This window comes from Nicotiana tomentosiformis, chromosome 6 (genome assembly GCF_000390325.3).
Source record: "Nicotiana tomentosiformis chromosome 6, ASM39032v3, whole genome shotgun sequence".
Classification (NCBI taxonomy): Eukaryota; Viridiplantae; Streptophyta; class Magnoliopsida; order Solanales; family Solanaceae; genus Nicotiana; species Nicotiana tomentosiformis.
The window spans coordinates 76,131,384-76,148,242 of NC_090817.1; the positions used below are offsets into that span (position 1 = coordinate 76,131,384).

General features: G+C 35.6%; 1 protein-coding gene across 1 annotated transcript; it reads right to left on the reverse strand.

Annotated features, from left to right (window-relative positions):
• Positions 1-1,903: 1,903 nt before the first annotated feature.
• Positions 1,904-2,384, reverse strand: LOC138894234 (uncharacterized). The gene is made up of 2 exons (XM_070178917.1): positions 2,328-2,384; positions 1,904-2,260 (listed from the first exon to the last, which is right to left on the reverse strand). Exons 1-2 carry the CDS (start codon positions 2,382-2,384, stop codon positions 1,904-1,906), a joined length of 414 nt encoding a protein of 137 aa, XP_070035018.1.
• Positions 2,385-16,859: the final 14,475 nt, after the last annotated feature.

Below are 16,859 nucleotides of genomic sequence, written 5' to 3' on the forward strand. Positions count from 1 at the left end.
GCCTAGGCTGGAATGGGGAGGTTCATCTAGTAGTGCATCCGGTTGGGTTATTTCTTTACTTAAGGCTCAACATATTGTTCAGAAGGGTGTTTGGCCTATCTTGTCTTTGTTTGAGATATTGTTATGAAGACTCCCATGATAGATTTAGTGCATGTGTGAGAGAGTTATTCAATGTATTTCCTACTGACTTACCATGCATGCCACCAGATCGCGATATTGACTTTGGCATTGATTTGGCGCCAAGCACCCAACCTATCTCCATTTTGCCTTATTGTATGGTTCCTACAGAGTTGAGAGAGCTGAAGTAGCAGCTTTAGGAGTATCTCGAGAAAGGATTCATCAGGCCGAGTGTGTCGCCTTGAGGTGCATCGATATTATCTGTGAAGAAGAAAGATGAGAGTATTCAGATGTGCATCGATTACCGCCAGCTGGATAAGATTACCGATAAGTGTGGGTTTTAAACACTTATTAGTACCTTCTTGCTATAGCTTTTAGTACGAAATTAATGATTTTTGTCTCTGAATCTAATGAAAATGGTTGAATTGTAAGTGTGCTAGAGAAAGTGAGTTTTTGTCCCAATTGAGTTTTTCTGGCAAGATTTTTAAAGAGTCGGTAATGAAAAATATTTTATGATAATAAATTATTACCGGATATAAAAAATTCAGTGTTCAAATCTTCATACCTTACATTCAACATTGGGGGCAACTATACCTACCGGAGCAAGAGCATGAAAGTGTTGATGTTAGCTAGAAAATAAAAGGAAGTGGAAAATGGTTACCCAGAAGTGCAGAAATATCGGGGGCTGCCGAAACCAAGGTAATATGTTTTGAACTCAAAATTTCAATTATTATATATCACCTCAAGCTAGGAACGGGGACTGCACATCCAGCCCCGTAGAAATAAAAGTTACGGGTTAGCCACATAAATTGGCAATTCGGTTATTTGAAAAATATAATTTATTACTTGTCCAAATATATTTTTGTAAATAAACAGAGTAAATGAAAAGTTCTTTTGTTTTCTTATCTCTTATTTCTTGTCCAAATAGTTTGGTATTTCCTTTATTTATATGTTATGAAACCATCAAACAATTATGCCGGAATGAACAGGAGACGCCCGCTTCAAGAACACCATAAACATAAGGGATATTTCTTATGAAACATTTTCCGTAAAAATGTTAAACCGGAAGCTAGAATATCTAGTAGTAAAACTAACTGGGTGCTTTCTCTGAATTTTATTGATAAAATATTATGGATCAAGAAATATTTTTTGGTAACTTAAAACCCCGAGAAACTAAGAGAATTTTATGTATAAAGTGAAGAAAAAATAATAATCTATTTATTTCAAGATCCGGGCCCAAAAGAGAGCCTAGAAAAAGTACAAGAGGTGGGAAAAAAATCTTTACAAGGTAAATTAATCTGCTTCATCAGCAGAAGTCATAAGGTTTGGAGGCCTCAAGGGTTGGAGCATCATCCGGAATCGAATTTTTGGAGCAGCAGGTCACCCATGTACTTCTTCATCATCAAGCTCAAGCCCAATACCTTCATCTTCATCTTCAAGCTTGGAAGATGCGGAGCAGATTTCTGAAGAACTTGAGGTAAAGTCCTGGCAGGTATATTCTCGAAGGAGGTTGTTTCTAAGGTACGCGCTTCTGCAATATAGTCGTCGATATTTTCAATACCGATTTTGACGTCCTCCAGAGTTTTCCTTCGCATGTTATAAACAACATGAATATTTTCAATAACAAATGACTCTTCTTGAGCTCAGAATCTTGCTTGGAGCTCTTGGATTTTCCACTGCAGTTGCTCATTTACAACCTTCAAAATCTCATAAATCTCTGCTAGGTCAGAACTTGTCTTTGCATGTTCCTGGTTCTGCTCCATGTACTTTCTGAGCCTTCCCTCCATTATGGCCATTTTTTCTTCGCCCTCGGTAGCTCCTCGGTCTTAAAATGCAAGTTAGTTTCCAAGGAGCGAATCCTTTTCATGGAAGTTGACTTATGTTCAGCAGCTGAAGTTAGGGCATCATGTAGCTCTGTCAACTTTCTCTTCAGCTCGGCAAGCTCAGCATGAAGTTGTGTGGCTTCTTGGCTATGAGTTCTTTTTTCTTGCTCTGTTTGCTCCAACCGGACCTTAAGCTCTTCCATTTGAGAATTTTTGGCCTCTAAGGCAAGAATATGCTCAACAAGTTGGTCACGCTCATTCCGAAGTTCTTCCTTCTCTAAAATCATTCTTTGGAGATCCTCAGAAGCAAGAAGTTTGGCCTATAAGTTAAAGTTTAAAGTCAACGTAGAAAAGGGTAAAAAAAAATAAGTGGAAGGCAAAAGGTACCTGAGCAGAGAGATCCATACTGTTGTTGATGAGACACTTAGAAGAAAGAGCATCCATTTACTCCAACTATCTTAGAATGAATGTGGCATTTATCCGGGACCGTAATGGTAATACTGCGTTTGCCATCAAGGTCCCGGATTGAAGTCGAGAAGGTGCTTTCCATGTTTCCATGGTATTGTGACCGGGGGGAATAAACACCTTGCCCTCAATCAATAGTGATCGATGTTGGAGTAGAGGTTAGATCAACACTTGGGGTATCACCCCTCTGACCGGTAGAAGCAATCAGAGCCCGAAAAGGAATGTCGACCATTTCAGCCAAATCAAGCTCTTGAAAGAGTCTATATGTCTCTTCCGGATGGACTATTTGGGCTTTTACTTTTCTTCTTCTTTGAATAAAAATTGTTTCAACGTCATCTTGGGTTGTCTCTTCATCAAGGACCACTGCATTCAGTCATGCAGTGATCGTCTCTAAGACCGGTGGTTGAGTTTTCTTCCTGTCTTTGGAAGAGTATTTTCTTCTAGCCCTCTTTTCTTGAGGTCGGGTAATGGAGGATGATGCAGCTCCACCGGAAATAGATTATGCTTCACGAACCCTTTTTCTGTCAAGGGCTTGTTAAAGCTGTTGCTGAGCCACCGTTGGGTCGAAGGAAATTTCAACGACCGGGAAAATAGACGACCCATTGGGAAGACTTGAAAATGAAAAATAGAAAAATCATGACTTTATTGCAAAATAATTTGCATACTACTAAGGAGGTTGAATGAAGGTATTCTCACAGTGATTCTTGCACTTTTAATTTTTTTTACTGAAATTTCTTTTCATATACGGAGTTCCAGCGTAAAAGTGTCCAAAATTTTCTAAACCCACTGGGATAAGTCTTCAACTACTTGGGGAACCCAGCGGGTAACTAAAAAGAAAGAAAATTCAAGAGTATGGAAAATTCTTTTAAAACAATAAATAAATATGCATTTAAGAGAATGTACGAGTATAGTTGTCTCGGAAATTGAAAGTCCAGACGAGGATATGATATCTCGAAAGCGACGACAACAAACCATTCCATCCAACCATAGTCATTGTCATTACCTAAGCTTGTGATGATGGTATTATGACCACGCTTGCTGAGTTTGACCACTCCTCCTCATGTCACGGACTAATTTCCAAGTCTTGATGGCACCCAACGCTGTTGTTATGAACCTAACAATAAATCATCTCTACAATCGACCGTTCAAAAAACATGCTAGATCAAGTAATAAAAATAAGTAGGCGGAAGTAGATTTAGGAGCCATGATAAAATATCATCATCTTTACCAATTTACGAAATATGAACAGAACATAAAGCTAAATAATGTAACAACAAATACAACCATGAACATCTACTAAAGATCACCAAAATCCGGTGTCACAAGTGCACAAGCATCTAATAGAATATACAAAACCACTACCACTACTATTTGGAATGAAAGTAGAGAGAATAAAATAAATATAAGAGAAGGAGACTCTGGGTGTTGCCGGTCAAAGCATAGAAGCCAGCTCACAACTAAGTCTCTCAGCTGGTAGGCCTACGTATTTGAGTGACCACCGGATGTACCTATCTTAATATCTGCACAACTAGTACAGAATTATAGTATGAGTACGTAAATCAATGCAAACACAGTAGGTATCCAGTCTAACCTCGAGAAGTAGTGGCGAGGGATCAACATTGATATTTACTAGTGGTCCAAATAGCAATGTACATAAAAGTAGACATGTATGAAGTATAGCAAGTAGCAAAGAAACAGATAAATGTGAATAACATGATTCTCAACAGAAAAATAAATACAAAGTCATCAAATACCAAGTACTGCCTCGAATGGAATATATGTGACCAATATCAAGTAAGAGTGGGCATAAAAGACGAAAAATCGAATTTCGAACCGGACCGAATTTATTCAGTATTTCGGTATCGATTTATTTGGTATTTCGGTACTACTTCGGTGTAGAATTTTTAGTTTTTTTGGTATTTCGGTACGGTCCTCGGTATTGAGGTTTGAATATTTCGGTATACCGAAATACCGAAATACCGAATTATTTAAGTACACCTTCCTTCACTGCCAGCCCAAGTTATCAATTTTCAGCCCAAAATTTCTAACTTGTTAGTTCTTACCCTTAGCCAGTAACCCACCGAGACAAAGCCCAACTCCCCAACCTAACATTATATATTATTAGAAAAGTAAAGGAACTTCTCACATATGTTGTTGTTACTGTTATTCTCATTTATCACTTTATTAGAAATTTTCTAATGATATGATTTCTAGTATAAATTATTAGAAGTAAAGGAACTACTCACATTCTACTGTTATGCTTATGTAGTGATTTCTATTAGAAATTATTAGAAGAAGTGAAGGTACTGCTCACATTTTGTTGCTGCTATACTCGTTATCCCGTAATTAGGAATTTTTAATGAATTAGTTCAGCAAGCACTATTTAGTTCACAAAGATATGGTACGATACCGAATTGTACCGAAACTGTACTGAACCAAATAAGAAGATACCGAACCGTACCGAACTATTTTGGTACGGTATTTGATATTCACAATTGATATACCGAATATCGAAATACCGAATCGTAATTTTCAAATAACGTACCGAAGTAACAAACACCCCATCCCTAATATCAAGTGCGAATGTCAAGTCTCAAGTCAGCAAACTCATATATAAACTGACTCCTATCAAATATTACGCACGATTCTGCCAAGACGAACGACCTAATCCTATAAGAATGGTATTACATGATACTGCGGAGGTCGTACGGTCCGATCCCACAAGTATACTACCATGGCGAACGGCCTACTCTTATAAGAATATTTCATAATACTGTTGAGCCGAACGGCCCGATCCCATATGAATGGTGAAATTTTTAATGGGTCACTAGCCCCAACTCGTAAAGGTACGTGCGAGTTTAAATAATCATGAAACTACCGATCAAATAAGCACAACACGAGGATATAAATGTAAAAGAAAGAATAACTCTACCAATAATCAAGTACTTTACCAAATCTTAAAGTACCAAGGCTAAATCAACTACGTAAATTCTAGCCTCAAGCTCAACCATGAATTCAAGTATTTAAACAGGTAAGATTAATTCATGTAGTGCAGTTAAGGATGATGTAAGCCTAAGTCTACTCGAACATATCAAGAACATAATATACGCACGGACGCTCGTCACTTCGTACGTACGTACGTAGCCCTCATAACACGTAGCACATAACAAATAGATTACCTAGGGAAACAAGTTCCCTCTCACAAGATTAGACAAGAGACTTACCTTGGTTTCAAATCTAATAATTGGCTCCAACACCTCACTAACGCCTCAAATCAATGTTGAGCGACTCGAAACTAGCCAAAGGAACATGCAAACTAATCAAAATATACTAAAAAAACTATAATTTAACTATTAGAATCAATTCATAACCTCACAAGGTAAGTCAACAAAAGTCAACCCCGAGCCCACGTGCCTGAATTCCAAAAGTTCTCGAAGATAAATATTACCCATAGCATTACAAACTTAAATATATAATTTATTTCCAATTTCATGGTCAAATCCCATTTTTACTAATTCTAAATTTTTCAACAAAATTCCATAATTTCTACTAATTTCCATATATAAATTTATGTATAATCCATGTATTTAACTTACAATAAGTAGGAATCACTTACCTAGTGATACTTGATGAAAATGGCTCTTCAAGAAGCCCCCAAATCGCGCAAGCAAAGAGAGAATAAGATGAAATGAGCTAATTCCCGAAATTAAAACTTATATTCTGCCCAGGCATCCTTCATTGCAATCGCGGAAGATCCCGTACGACCGCTAAGGCGACATTGCCCCGGTCCAGTCCTGCCTCTTCCCATTCACAAACAACCAGCCGCGTCCACGAGGGCCACAACCACCTAACCATTTGCATTCGCGGTCCCCCAGTCGCGTTCTTGAAGGCCAAGATCTGCAAGCCCCCTTCCTTTCTTTCTTTGCGTTCGCGTAGGCTCCCTCGCGTTCGCGGAGAGGAGCCATGTCCTCCATCACATTCGTGAGGCCTTCTTTGCATTCACAAAGAGAAACAGTTGCCCCTCCAAATTTTCTTCTTCGGATCGCGGGACATTCTTCACGATCACGATGTACACCAATATCAACAAAAAAATGCTAACTTTGAACATGCTTCGAGTGGTCTGAGACTCACCTAAGCCATCCGGGACCCCGTCTAAACATACCAATAATCCATAAACATACTCCAGACCTATTCAAGGTCTCAAAATGCATAAAATAACATTACAACCAAGAATCACATTCTAAACCAAACTAATCAACCTTCCAAGCTTCCATCTTCTTTCAACTAACTCTGAACACGATGAATTATACTTAGACAACTCGGAATGGAACCAAATTTCACGTATAAGTCTAATATGACAATATGAACTTATCTCTAGGCTTGGAATAACCAATGAGATTCGAAATTACCAATTTTCACTCCAAGTCAAACTTAGCAAATGATAAAACCTTCAAAATACCAACTTCCAACAATAAGCGTCGAATTGCTCCTGGATCGCCCGAAACTCGACCTGAATATACGTCCAAGTCCAAAATCACCAAACAAACCTATTGAAATCTTCAAATCTTAATTCCGAGGTCGTTTACTCAAAACATTGATTGAAATTGGCCACCTTAGGCTACTATTATGGAACTAAGTGTTCTGATTCAATTCGAACCTTTTAAAAACCAAACCAACTGCCTCCGCAAGTTATAAACAGGAAAAGCACATATGGAAAATATTAAATAGGGGAACATGGTTCTAAAAAGTAAAATGATCAATCGGTTCGTTGCACCTCGAAAGATTTTGGGAGAGTAGAGAAAGATCTGATATGCAAGGGTGAGATTTTCTTGTGCTTGGGAGAATAGATACCAGAGGCAAGCTAGTGCACGTGATATTATCGAGCCAACTTGAGCTAAGCAAACTGGGTAATTTTGGCAAAAGTCAAGGATGCTGGGATCAATTTCATGCCTGAGCCTAAGGGTGAAATGGTATGTATAAAACAAAGTGTACCCTGGTTTACTGAAAGTTACCCTCTCCACGTTAAGTATGTCCAACACTTTAATATTTTTCCAGTCGTTCTTTCACAATAGGAATGCTAGCCAGTCGAATGAAAGTGGGGTATTCACCAACCGCCCTGTCCCGGTCATTGTTTGAGTTTAAGGAAGTGCCCTGGATTTGGAGATCCTTGTCAAAAGACCATTTTTTAGGAATGATCGTGTTCCCAGACGGGGATCTCATTGTCGGTCTTTTTGGGTTTGTTCGTTTTCGAAGGTCCCTCGCCGATGCAAATCTCGATGCCGACGGTTGTTAGAAGTGGTGAAGTCATGATCACCACGTAATCGCCTTGTTTGATGATATCAGAAGGGTTGTCGGCGATGAAAATTGGAGTACGTAGAAAAGATATGGTGAAATAGATAAGAGTATAATGGTAGAGGCGAAACAAAATTAGTTTTGATAATCGAAAATTTTGGTAAAAGTAGAGATTGTAGAGATTTGAAGGATTTGCCGAAGAAATTTGAAAAAGAGTAAAGTAAAAGTGTAAAGAAAGATAAGTTTATAGGCGGTTCTCAAACTAAAGTCATCATTACTTCGGTAATTGATAAAACTGTTCGTCAAATCACAGAGAGGCACGTGTCAGGATCAATAAATGCAATGAGACGTGCGTCCTTTCAAGTGTCAAAAGCTGTTCAAGAACTTTCCTTCTAAGAAATGTGAAGGTCTTATGTACTTTTAAGTCACGTCAAGTTGAGTCATCAGAAAGTAGAGAGACTATCTGTGTTGGGTAAAATTTAAAGTTTACAGGTGGACAGCTCTCGAGAAGACACGTGGCAGTGGTGATATGATGGAGATGAGTCAGCATCCAACTAATACCGGATAAAGTCATATGACCGGTATTATGTATTTTCGGTGACGCAAAGACCGGAGGAGTGAATTTGAGAACAAGACGTCGATTGAAGGAAATTAAATTAAAGGAGCAGTCGTTACACAAATATTTGGCATTTATTTCCAACATTATGTAGTAATTAAAAAGGGTTTTATTCATATTTAAGAAGGCGAGATTTGAGGATCTTGTCTCCTAAAATTTAAATAAAGGGAAAATATCCAAATTTACCCCTTTACTTTTGAATATTGTCTACATCTAATCTCCGTTATACTATTCGACCAAATTTACCTCTACTGTTATAATATCTAGCCAGATTTCCCCTACCATAAGCAAACTTTTAAAATTTATTCCGCCAGGCGGCCCCAAATCTCCTAAATTATTTTAGTTAAATCACGTATTTTTCTTCTTGATCCACTATTTTTAAAATAGTTGGCATTACCTGCTTTCTTAATTAAAAAAGAGAAATAAGAGAAAAAAATATTAAAATAATATAACGGTTAGTAAATAAAGTATAGTATATTGAAGAATCTAAATTAGGTAGCTTGTCTAAATTCTAAAAGTATTTACAATACCCCGGCTTTAATGAATTCGTTGCACCAAAGGTATGGAGACTTTACTAATGATAAAAGTTGAAGTTCCTTGGAGACTTTACATTGTCGAACTCAACTTTGCTTTGATCAAATCCCTACGCATTGTGTACTATTAAGTTAGTCGATCGAACTCTATACTAACTAGACAATTACAAAATATATTTGACTATATATATACTTACCTGATGAGCAGCCGCATGTAATACATAATTAATAGACCTACTGAATTTTGCGGTGTGTATATGGTTGAAAAATTATAAAATATTTAAATCAATTTCAAACCCATTATCACAAAAAGAGAAGTGAGTGCAATGGTAATTAAATCATGAATAATTTGTATAGTTTAGTACCTTTAGCATTCATATTAATTATAATTTCTGAAAATAGTGGATCAAAAAGAAGAACAAGTGATTTAAATAAAAGGAATTTGGGAGATTTTGGGTTACCTAACCGACTGAGGAATAAATTTTAAAAATTTACTAATGGTATGGGTAAATATGGCCGGATAGTATAACAGAGGTTAAATGTAGACAATATCAAAAGTAGAGGGGTAATTTGGCAATTTTCCCATTTTAATATAAATAGTGGCATTTGTACTCATTGTAAGGACACGATCAACAAGAATCATCAAGAACAAATTCACTTTCTTTAATTTTCATAGTCCTATACAAAAAGTATTTACCTGAGCTTCGATGTCAGTGTATACGATCGAAATAGGTTTCGGCCTTCGTACAATTGATCAGGATCGAAATATAATGGACCGAAGAATGACTTCGTAATATCGAGATGGTCCCAAAGATGATACAAACAAGGTTCGGATTCCAGGTATAGGTCAAACATCGAGTTCGAAGTCATCATCGAGCTCGGGTCTGGATCAAACTACGATGAGACGACTTCGAGCTCAAAGGGCGGAGGCCAACCGGGGCCGAGTCCGAATCATCACCTAATCCCGAATTCGTATCGAGCTCTAGAAGCACTGTCGACCAACACTGAGGCCGATCGAGCTCGAGCCCACAGACAGGAGCCGTTGCAAACACACTAAGGAAGAAAATCTCGGCTGGAATACGGGAAAAGCTGATTTATCATGGAATCTCCACTATGAATTTTTAATTATATTTAAAGTAGGATCATCCACTATAAGGAGGATGGCTACATTTCTGTACAGAGTAATTTCAAGCACCATATTCTTCTATATTCAAGAATTATTCTTGAAGGCTTTGTTAACTAATTCATTTTGCTTAGTTTAAACCATCGTCTTCTTTCCAATCTTGTTTATTTTGCATTCTCTGTAATCCATATTTGATATTTCTATTCATCCTTACGATTTGTATCAAACTATATCATATATCCTTAGAACTACGTACAAATTTAACTATATCCGTTTTTCGGGTAAACAGTCAGCTTCATTCCGGTGAATTACATCTCAAACTCAGGCTTGTTCTTTCTTTGAGTATCTTTATTTTGTTACTTTCTCCCTCCGCCTTTAGAATAGAGGAAAGTTTTCATCAACTTAATTTTGAAACTGAGATCAAAGCTAAAGGAAAAGTGGGAAGATTCAAGACAAAAGTGATACTATTCAAACCAAGATTTAAATTAAAAAGTTAAAAGAAAAAAGGTCATGGACTCGGATAATTAAGTTCACTTGGATAAACGTTATTTCATGTACATATCGTAAAAATTATCTAGTTCTACGATTTTAATTCATGTTAGAGAACATAAAATCAACACAAACCAAAGCTGAAAAAAGTTGGTATCATGAAATCTATTCGATTGAATTTTGATTGAACTAAAGTATGATCGCATTTGCATTCTTGTTCACCCCTTAGGATAAATAGATAATAAATCAATACGGTATTGCTGCAAAAGCTTGAACTTTTTTCAAATTGTGGAGATACAGGGTCAGAGATCAGGAATTGGCTATTCAATATGGACATACGAGGGTGTACAAAGAAAACCAATAAATTGTACCAAATCGATAATCCAAGTCAAACCGAAAAAAACACGATTGTGGTTTGGTTTGATATTGAAAAAAAATCCCGACCATAATTGATTTGGTTTTTAACTAAAAAAAGTCAAACTGAAACAAAACCAACCCGATAGTATATTTGTACAATTTTTAAATTTTTTTATACATATAAATATTTATTGTAACGTAATTTATAAATAATTCTAACTTTTTTACAGTTTTATCTTTTAACGTATTATTTCAAGTTTGGACTTAACATTCTTGAAATGGTAAATAAATTTTATAGCCCATAAATGTAGTAACTCAAATCAATACTAATGCTAACAAAAGAAATTCAATTCAACGCTAGGAATGACAATAGTATTGGATATCTATTTTTTAGTTTTACATTGGTTTATAATGAAAATGCATAACTTAGTTTATCTTTTTCTTTAGTGCTTAGTTATGTAATTAATAGACTTAATAGCTATACTTATTTTAACATGGCCTATATAGTATTTTTATATTATGTTAATTTTTAATATGGCCTATTAATTAGCAATATTTGCTTTGTGCAATTTTATTATCTTTATTATTGAATGTTTTAGTATAATGCTATTAACTTATCTCATAATATTGTGTTATTTTCTTGGAAAATACGTTATATAGTTGTATCTTACTAGGATCAAAGAAATATTTGGAGCACAAGTTATATATATTTACATTATGAATACTTTATTGGGGAAAAAAACTTGAAAACTCGAAAAAAAAACAAAAATCCCGAGAAAAATCGAGATTGAAAAACCTAACTTTCTGGTTTGCTTTGGTTTATAGATTTAAAAACCCGACACCATTGGTTTGGTTTGGTAATTAAAAAATTCGAACCAACCCGACCTATGTGCTCATATTTAACATTGTTTTAAGAACTTGTATATCAGTTGTGAACTTTTCTTACTATTTTCATTTTTATACTTCTTCCTGTGCTTGTGTTGTTACTTGAGTTGGTTACCGTATTCATCCTTATTTTCAGAAATTTGTTTAAATGAGTTCATCATATTCAATACAGTATTATTTTACAAACTTTTATGTAAGTTGTAACTTTGAATTAATAAGCAACTTTATACCATATTACATAAAAGCTCTTCTCTAACCAGGATTAATCATCTGAATTTCCATATGGGAGCTATATTGTTGATTCAGCGTATACTAAATATTAACCATATTACAGATTCGAATATGCTATTGTATACTTATATTCTTTTTTATTCTTATTCATTTTATCTGTGTAGGAAAATGCAGGTGATGCAACTGAAATGGTGACCACAATTCAATTTGAAGTGAATGATGAAGACCTTTTGAACAATTGTGATGTTTATTTTCATGATACTATATGAATACATTCATTTTTTGTAGAGTTCATTACTAATGCACATCTTGAAACATTGTGTTATTAGTACGCAATTACGCATAGCATATAAGATATGTCTTTTTCGAAGTCTGCTGCAAGTTTAGCTAATATGTTATTTACAAGCTACTTTAGTGTTTTATCGTTAAAATGGGATAATGTATTTCTTGAAATAAATGTAGTTATAGCATCAACCACAAAATTATGACTCGTATTTTTTCCAGAAATGTTTTATAACCTAGACCACGCTTCAAAAGTGTGCCATATGGACTGTCAATTGTGTGGCATATTGATTGTAAAGTGGCACATAAGCTACGCTTCACGGGTGTTGCTCTAACAGCCACGCTTCAAAAGTGTGTCTATAAGGTAACAGAAACCACACTTTAAAAGTGTAGTTTTAGGCATGAAAAACGTTGCCATGAGGTACTGCAAAAATGTGGCATTTGTACCTTATAACTTATAGGTCACACTTTCGAAGCATAGCATCTAAAGCAACACTTGTAAAGCGTGGCTTTAGGGAAAATGTTACGCTTATTTAGGCCACCATGGAAAAACATTGCCTAAAATTGAAAAATATGGCCTTTGATCAAATGTCATACTTATTTTATAGTTTAGGCCACACTTTCCGGGTGGCTAAAGGCTTAAAATGTTTTAGCGTGCTAAAGCTTGAAAAATTTTCAGTCTCTTGAATATTTTCTGACCTCTACAAAAAAGAAAATGCACTACTCTCTGTTAAGAGTACCCAAACAAGTTCTGACGTTGGGGAAGCCACTCATGTTTCCATAGTCAACCCGGGATTTAGGAGAAGGGCTTGTGGGTGACGCTCAATTCCCATAAGCTGGAGTGTGCTTCTTTTTTAGCTTGGCGTTCTTGCACATCATACTGCAAGTAGCTTGAGAAAGATAAAGAGATATACCTAAGGATTTGCAGATTTTACAAGAGTGGAAAGGCAATATCCTTTTAACTTTAGGAGTGGACACCAACTACAATTACAGATGGGGTAATTGGTACTAGTAAAGGTGCAAGGATGTAAAACCAAATAGTGTCATGGGCTTTGATCTAGTGGTGGGTGCAACATGCTATATGTGGGGTTAGACACAAGTTATGGATTAAAAAAAAATTCTTGTATTTAAGTGAAAAAAGATAAAGAGACTGATTCGTTATCCCAAAGTTTGGAATCATGTATTATTGATTCTCGGTGATTTCTTAGTTATAAAAAAGAATGGTGTATGTTAAGTCTCGAGATTTAAAAGTTATTGACAATAGTTAAATTTCTCAAAGATTTAACTTTGAAAAGTATTATAATACTCGATAAGTTTTCATGGATAAATAGTATATAAGCTAGCGTTTAGACATAGATTTCGTTGAAACTTAAAAAAATAAGCTTATGAAGTTGAGATGAAAAATAATATTTGAAAATTCAAATTGTGTTTGGACATACATTATACTTAAAAAGAAGTTAAAATTTTGTGATAAGAAAACTTGAAAAACCAGTCTAACCATTTTTGGAGTTTGAAAAATTCATCTTAAAAAACTACCTAAAAACTGATCAATTTTTATAATCAAACAATACTTTCAAAATATATTTTTTTAAATAAAGAAAGAAAACTTATGACCAAACGGCAGCTAAATAGCACGTCTGGAGTTGTACATAATTGAATAATTGAGATTTCTTTATATTTAATGACAAGAGGTCTCGGATTTGAGTGACGAGTAAAAGCATGGGCTTTTAAAAACAAATGTGTAAAAACATGTTATTACACACAATCACAATCGAAAAAGATTCAATTTCTCCTAGTGGATATGTACTCTGCCTGTTGTAAGCTATTTCATCTGTTATATGACTATGACATAAAACTGCTGACTCAAACCTAACAAAGTAAGAGCAAAAGCTTCCGCAAGCAGGAGATATGACACTAAGGCAAACAGATAAAGTATTGGATTTTTAAGTTTGTGTAGCCTAAAGAGGGTGAATGAGAAATGAAGGGGAAAAAAATAAAATATTTGAGTTTCCCTCCTTGGCAAAGGTACATTGTCCCATATTGGAGGAAGAAAAAGCTTTTGATGGGTATATATATAATTGCTCTTCTTCTAGCTCTTAAAGAGTTAAGAAGAAGGCAAGTCTTGCGACGTCGTCATCGCTTGCTCGGTTTCGGCTAACGAAAAATTCAATCTGAAATAATCCATCACCAGCGACCCGTCCGGTCAGGCTCGTTTTCTTTCCCGAATTATTTTAAATCCGTTTTCCCGCAATATTTCAAACAACCTATTCCAACAGCCTTGGCTGTTTCCGAAAGGTAGCAAACCTTTTTAGAAACTATGCCAGCAACTCTATTAATATTCTTTGAATCCCAGAATCTTTCTTACGAAATTTTCTGATCTTCTTCTTCTTCTTCTTCCGCACAAAATATTCCAGTGTGTTTTACAGCCTTCGAGTGGCTCGTTGTTCTCCGGCATTTTTGGTACCAACACTCCGGTGAGTTAAATCGTTCTATCCTGAGAGGATATATTCCAGCACCTCGGGTACTTGAGGAGAATAATTTTCTTAAGGACATACTGTGTATTCAGTGGGTTCGATTTATTCCTATATTATTTTTCTAGAATTTATTTCGTTAAACAAGTATTACTAACTTTCTGTTTTGTTTATATATTTTCAGAAAGTTTAATGGTTTAATTATTTATTATAGCAATACAAATTTATAATAATCTTAAGGAAATTATTTTATTATATTATGTATTTTATTTGTGGAGATTAAAACATGGGTGGTTTTCTACTCCTTCTGAATTTTACTATTCTGATTTGAAGATATAAAAATTTCATCAGAGTATTGAAATTCAGAAAACGATTTGAAGAACATAAAAACTTCATCGTTTTCTGTGAAACAATATATAAAAACTTCGATTTTATTTATTATACATATTGTTTGTTGTTAATAACAGTATTGTTTACTGTTCTGATTTTGCCATTAATTGAACTCTTTTGTTGTTTATAGTGAGAAATAGCAATTGATAACGGAAATTCTTCTGCGACTGTTGCGGCAATGACGATAGCCTCTTCAAGCCGGACTGTTGTTCCACCAGCAGAGAAACAGGGGAAATTTTTCGGAGCCAACTTCAAAGGATGGCAGCAAAGGGTGTTCTTCTGGCTTACCACACTTGGTATGCAGAAATTCACTAGTGAAGAACCTCCAGTGCCTGCTGCGAACATGCCGTACAACGAGAAATTCATGATTGTTGAAGCATGAAAGCAGGCATATTTTCTTTGCAAAGGCTATATCTTAAGCGCTTTAGAGGATAACTTGTACAATGTCTACAGTGCGATGAATACTTCGAAAGAATTATGGGACGCACTTGAGCAGAAGTACAAGACTAAAGATGCATGCTTGAAGAAGTTCGAGGTTGCCAAGTTTCTAGACTATAAAATGATAGACAGCAAAACTGTTGGAACCCAAGTTTAGGAGCTTCAACTTATTTTTCATGACCTTATTGCTGAAGATATGGTTGTGAATGAAGCATTTTAAGTGGATACAATGATTGAAAAATTGCCTCCTTCGTGGAGAGATTTCAAGAACTATATTAAACACAAGCGCAAAGAAATGAAGTTGGAAGATCTTGTGATTCGTCTCAAGATTGAGGAAGACAACAAAACAGCCGAGAAGAAGTCTCTGGAAATTCAACGATCATGGGAGCTAATATCGTTGAGGAGACTGCTCCAAAAAGTAAGAAGAGAAAGATGTCTTTTGGACAGACTAAGGAGCAGAACAAAAAGAAATTCAAGGGCAGCTGCTACAATTGTGGAAAAATCGGTCACAAAGTCCCTGATTGTCGTCTCCCGAAAAAGTATAAGAAGAAGGGACAGGCCAACATAGTAGAGAAGAATGATGACATTGATGATCTGTGTGCAATGCTTTCGGAATGCAACCTAGTTGGAAATCCGAAGGAGTGGTAGATTGACTCTGGAGCCACTCGACATGTTTGTGCTGTCAAGGAAGCATTTGCGACTTACTCTACTGCTGATCCCGAAGAAGAGCTTTCCATGGGAAATACTGCAACAACCAAGATTGAAGGTTATGGGAGGATATTCCTGAACATGACTTCCGGCAAGGTGTTAATGCTCAACAACGTTCTTCATGTTCCTACTATTAGGAAGAATTTAGTTTCTACTTCTTTACTTGTTAAGAATGGATTCAAATGTGTATTTATTTCTGATAAAGTTGTTGTAAGTAAGAATGAAATGTATGTTGGAAAGGGCTACCTCATAGAGGGCCTCTTCAAACTAAATGTAATGGTTGTTGACAGTATGAATAAAATTTCAGCTTCTTCTTATTTATTGGAGTCAAATGATTTATGGCATATTCGTTTAGGACATGTCAATTACAAAACCTTGCGGAAGTTAATTAGTTTAGAAGTATTGCCTAAATTCGAGTGTAATAAATCAAAATATCAAATATGTGTTGAGTCTAAGTTTGTAAAACATCCTTATAAGTCTATTGAAAGGAATTCAAATCCTTTAGACTTAATTCATACTAACATTTGTGATATGAAGTCGACATCATCTCGAGGTGGGAAAAAATATTTTATTACTTTTATTGACGATTGCACTCGGTATTGTTATGTTTATTTGCTTAATAGTAAGGATGAAGCAATT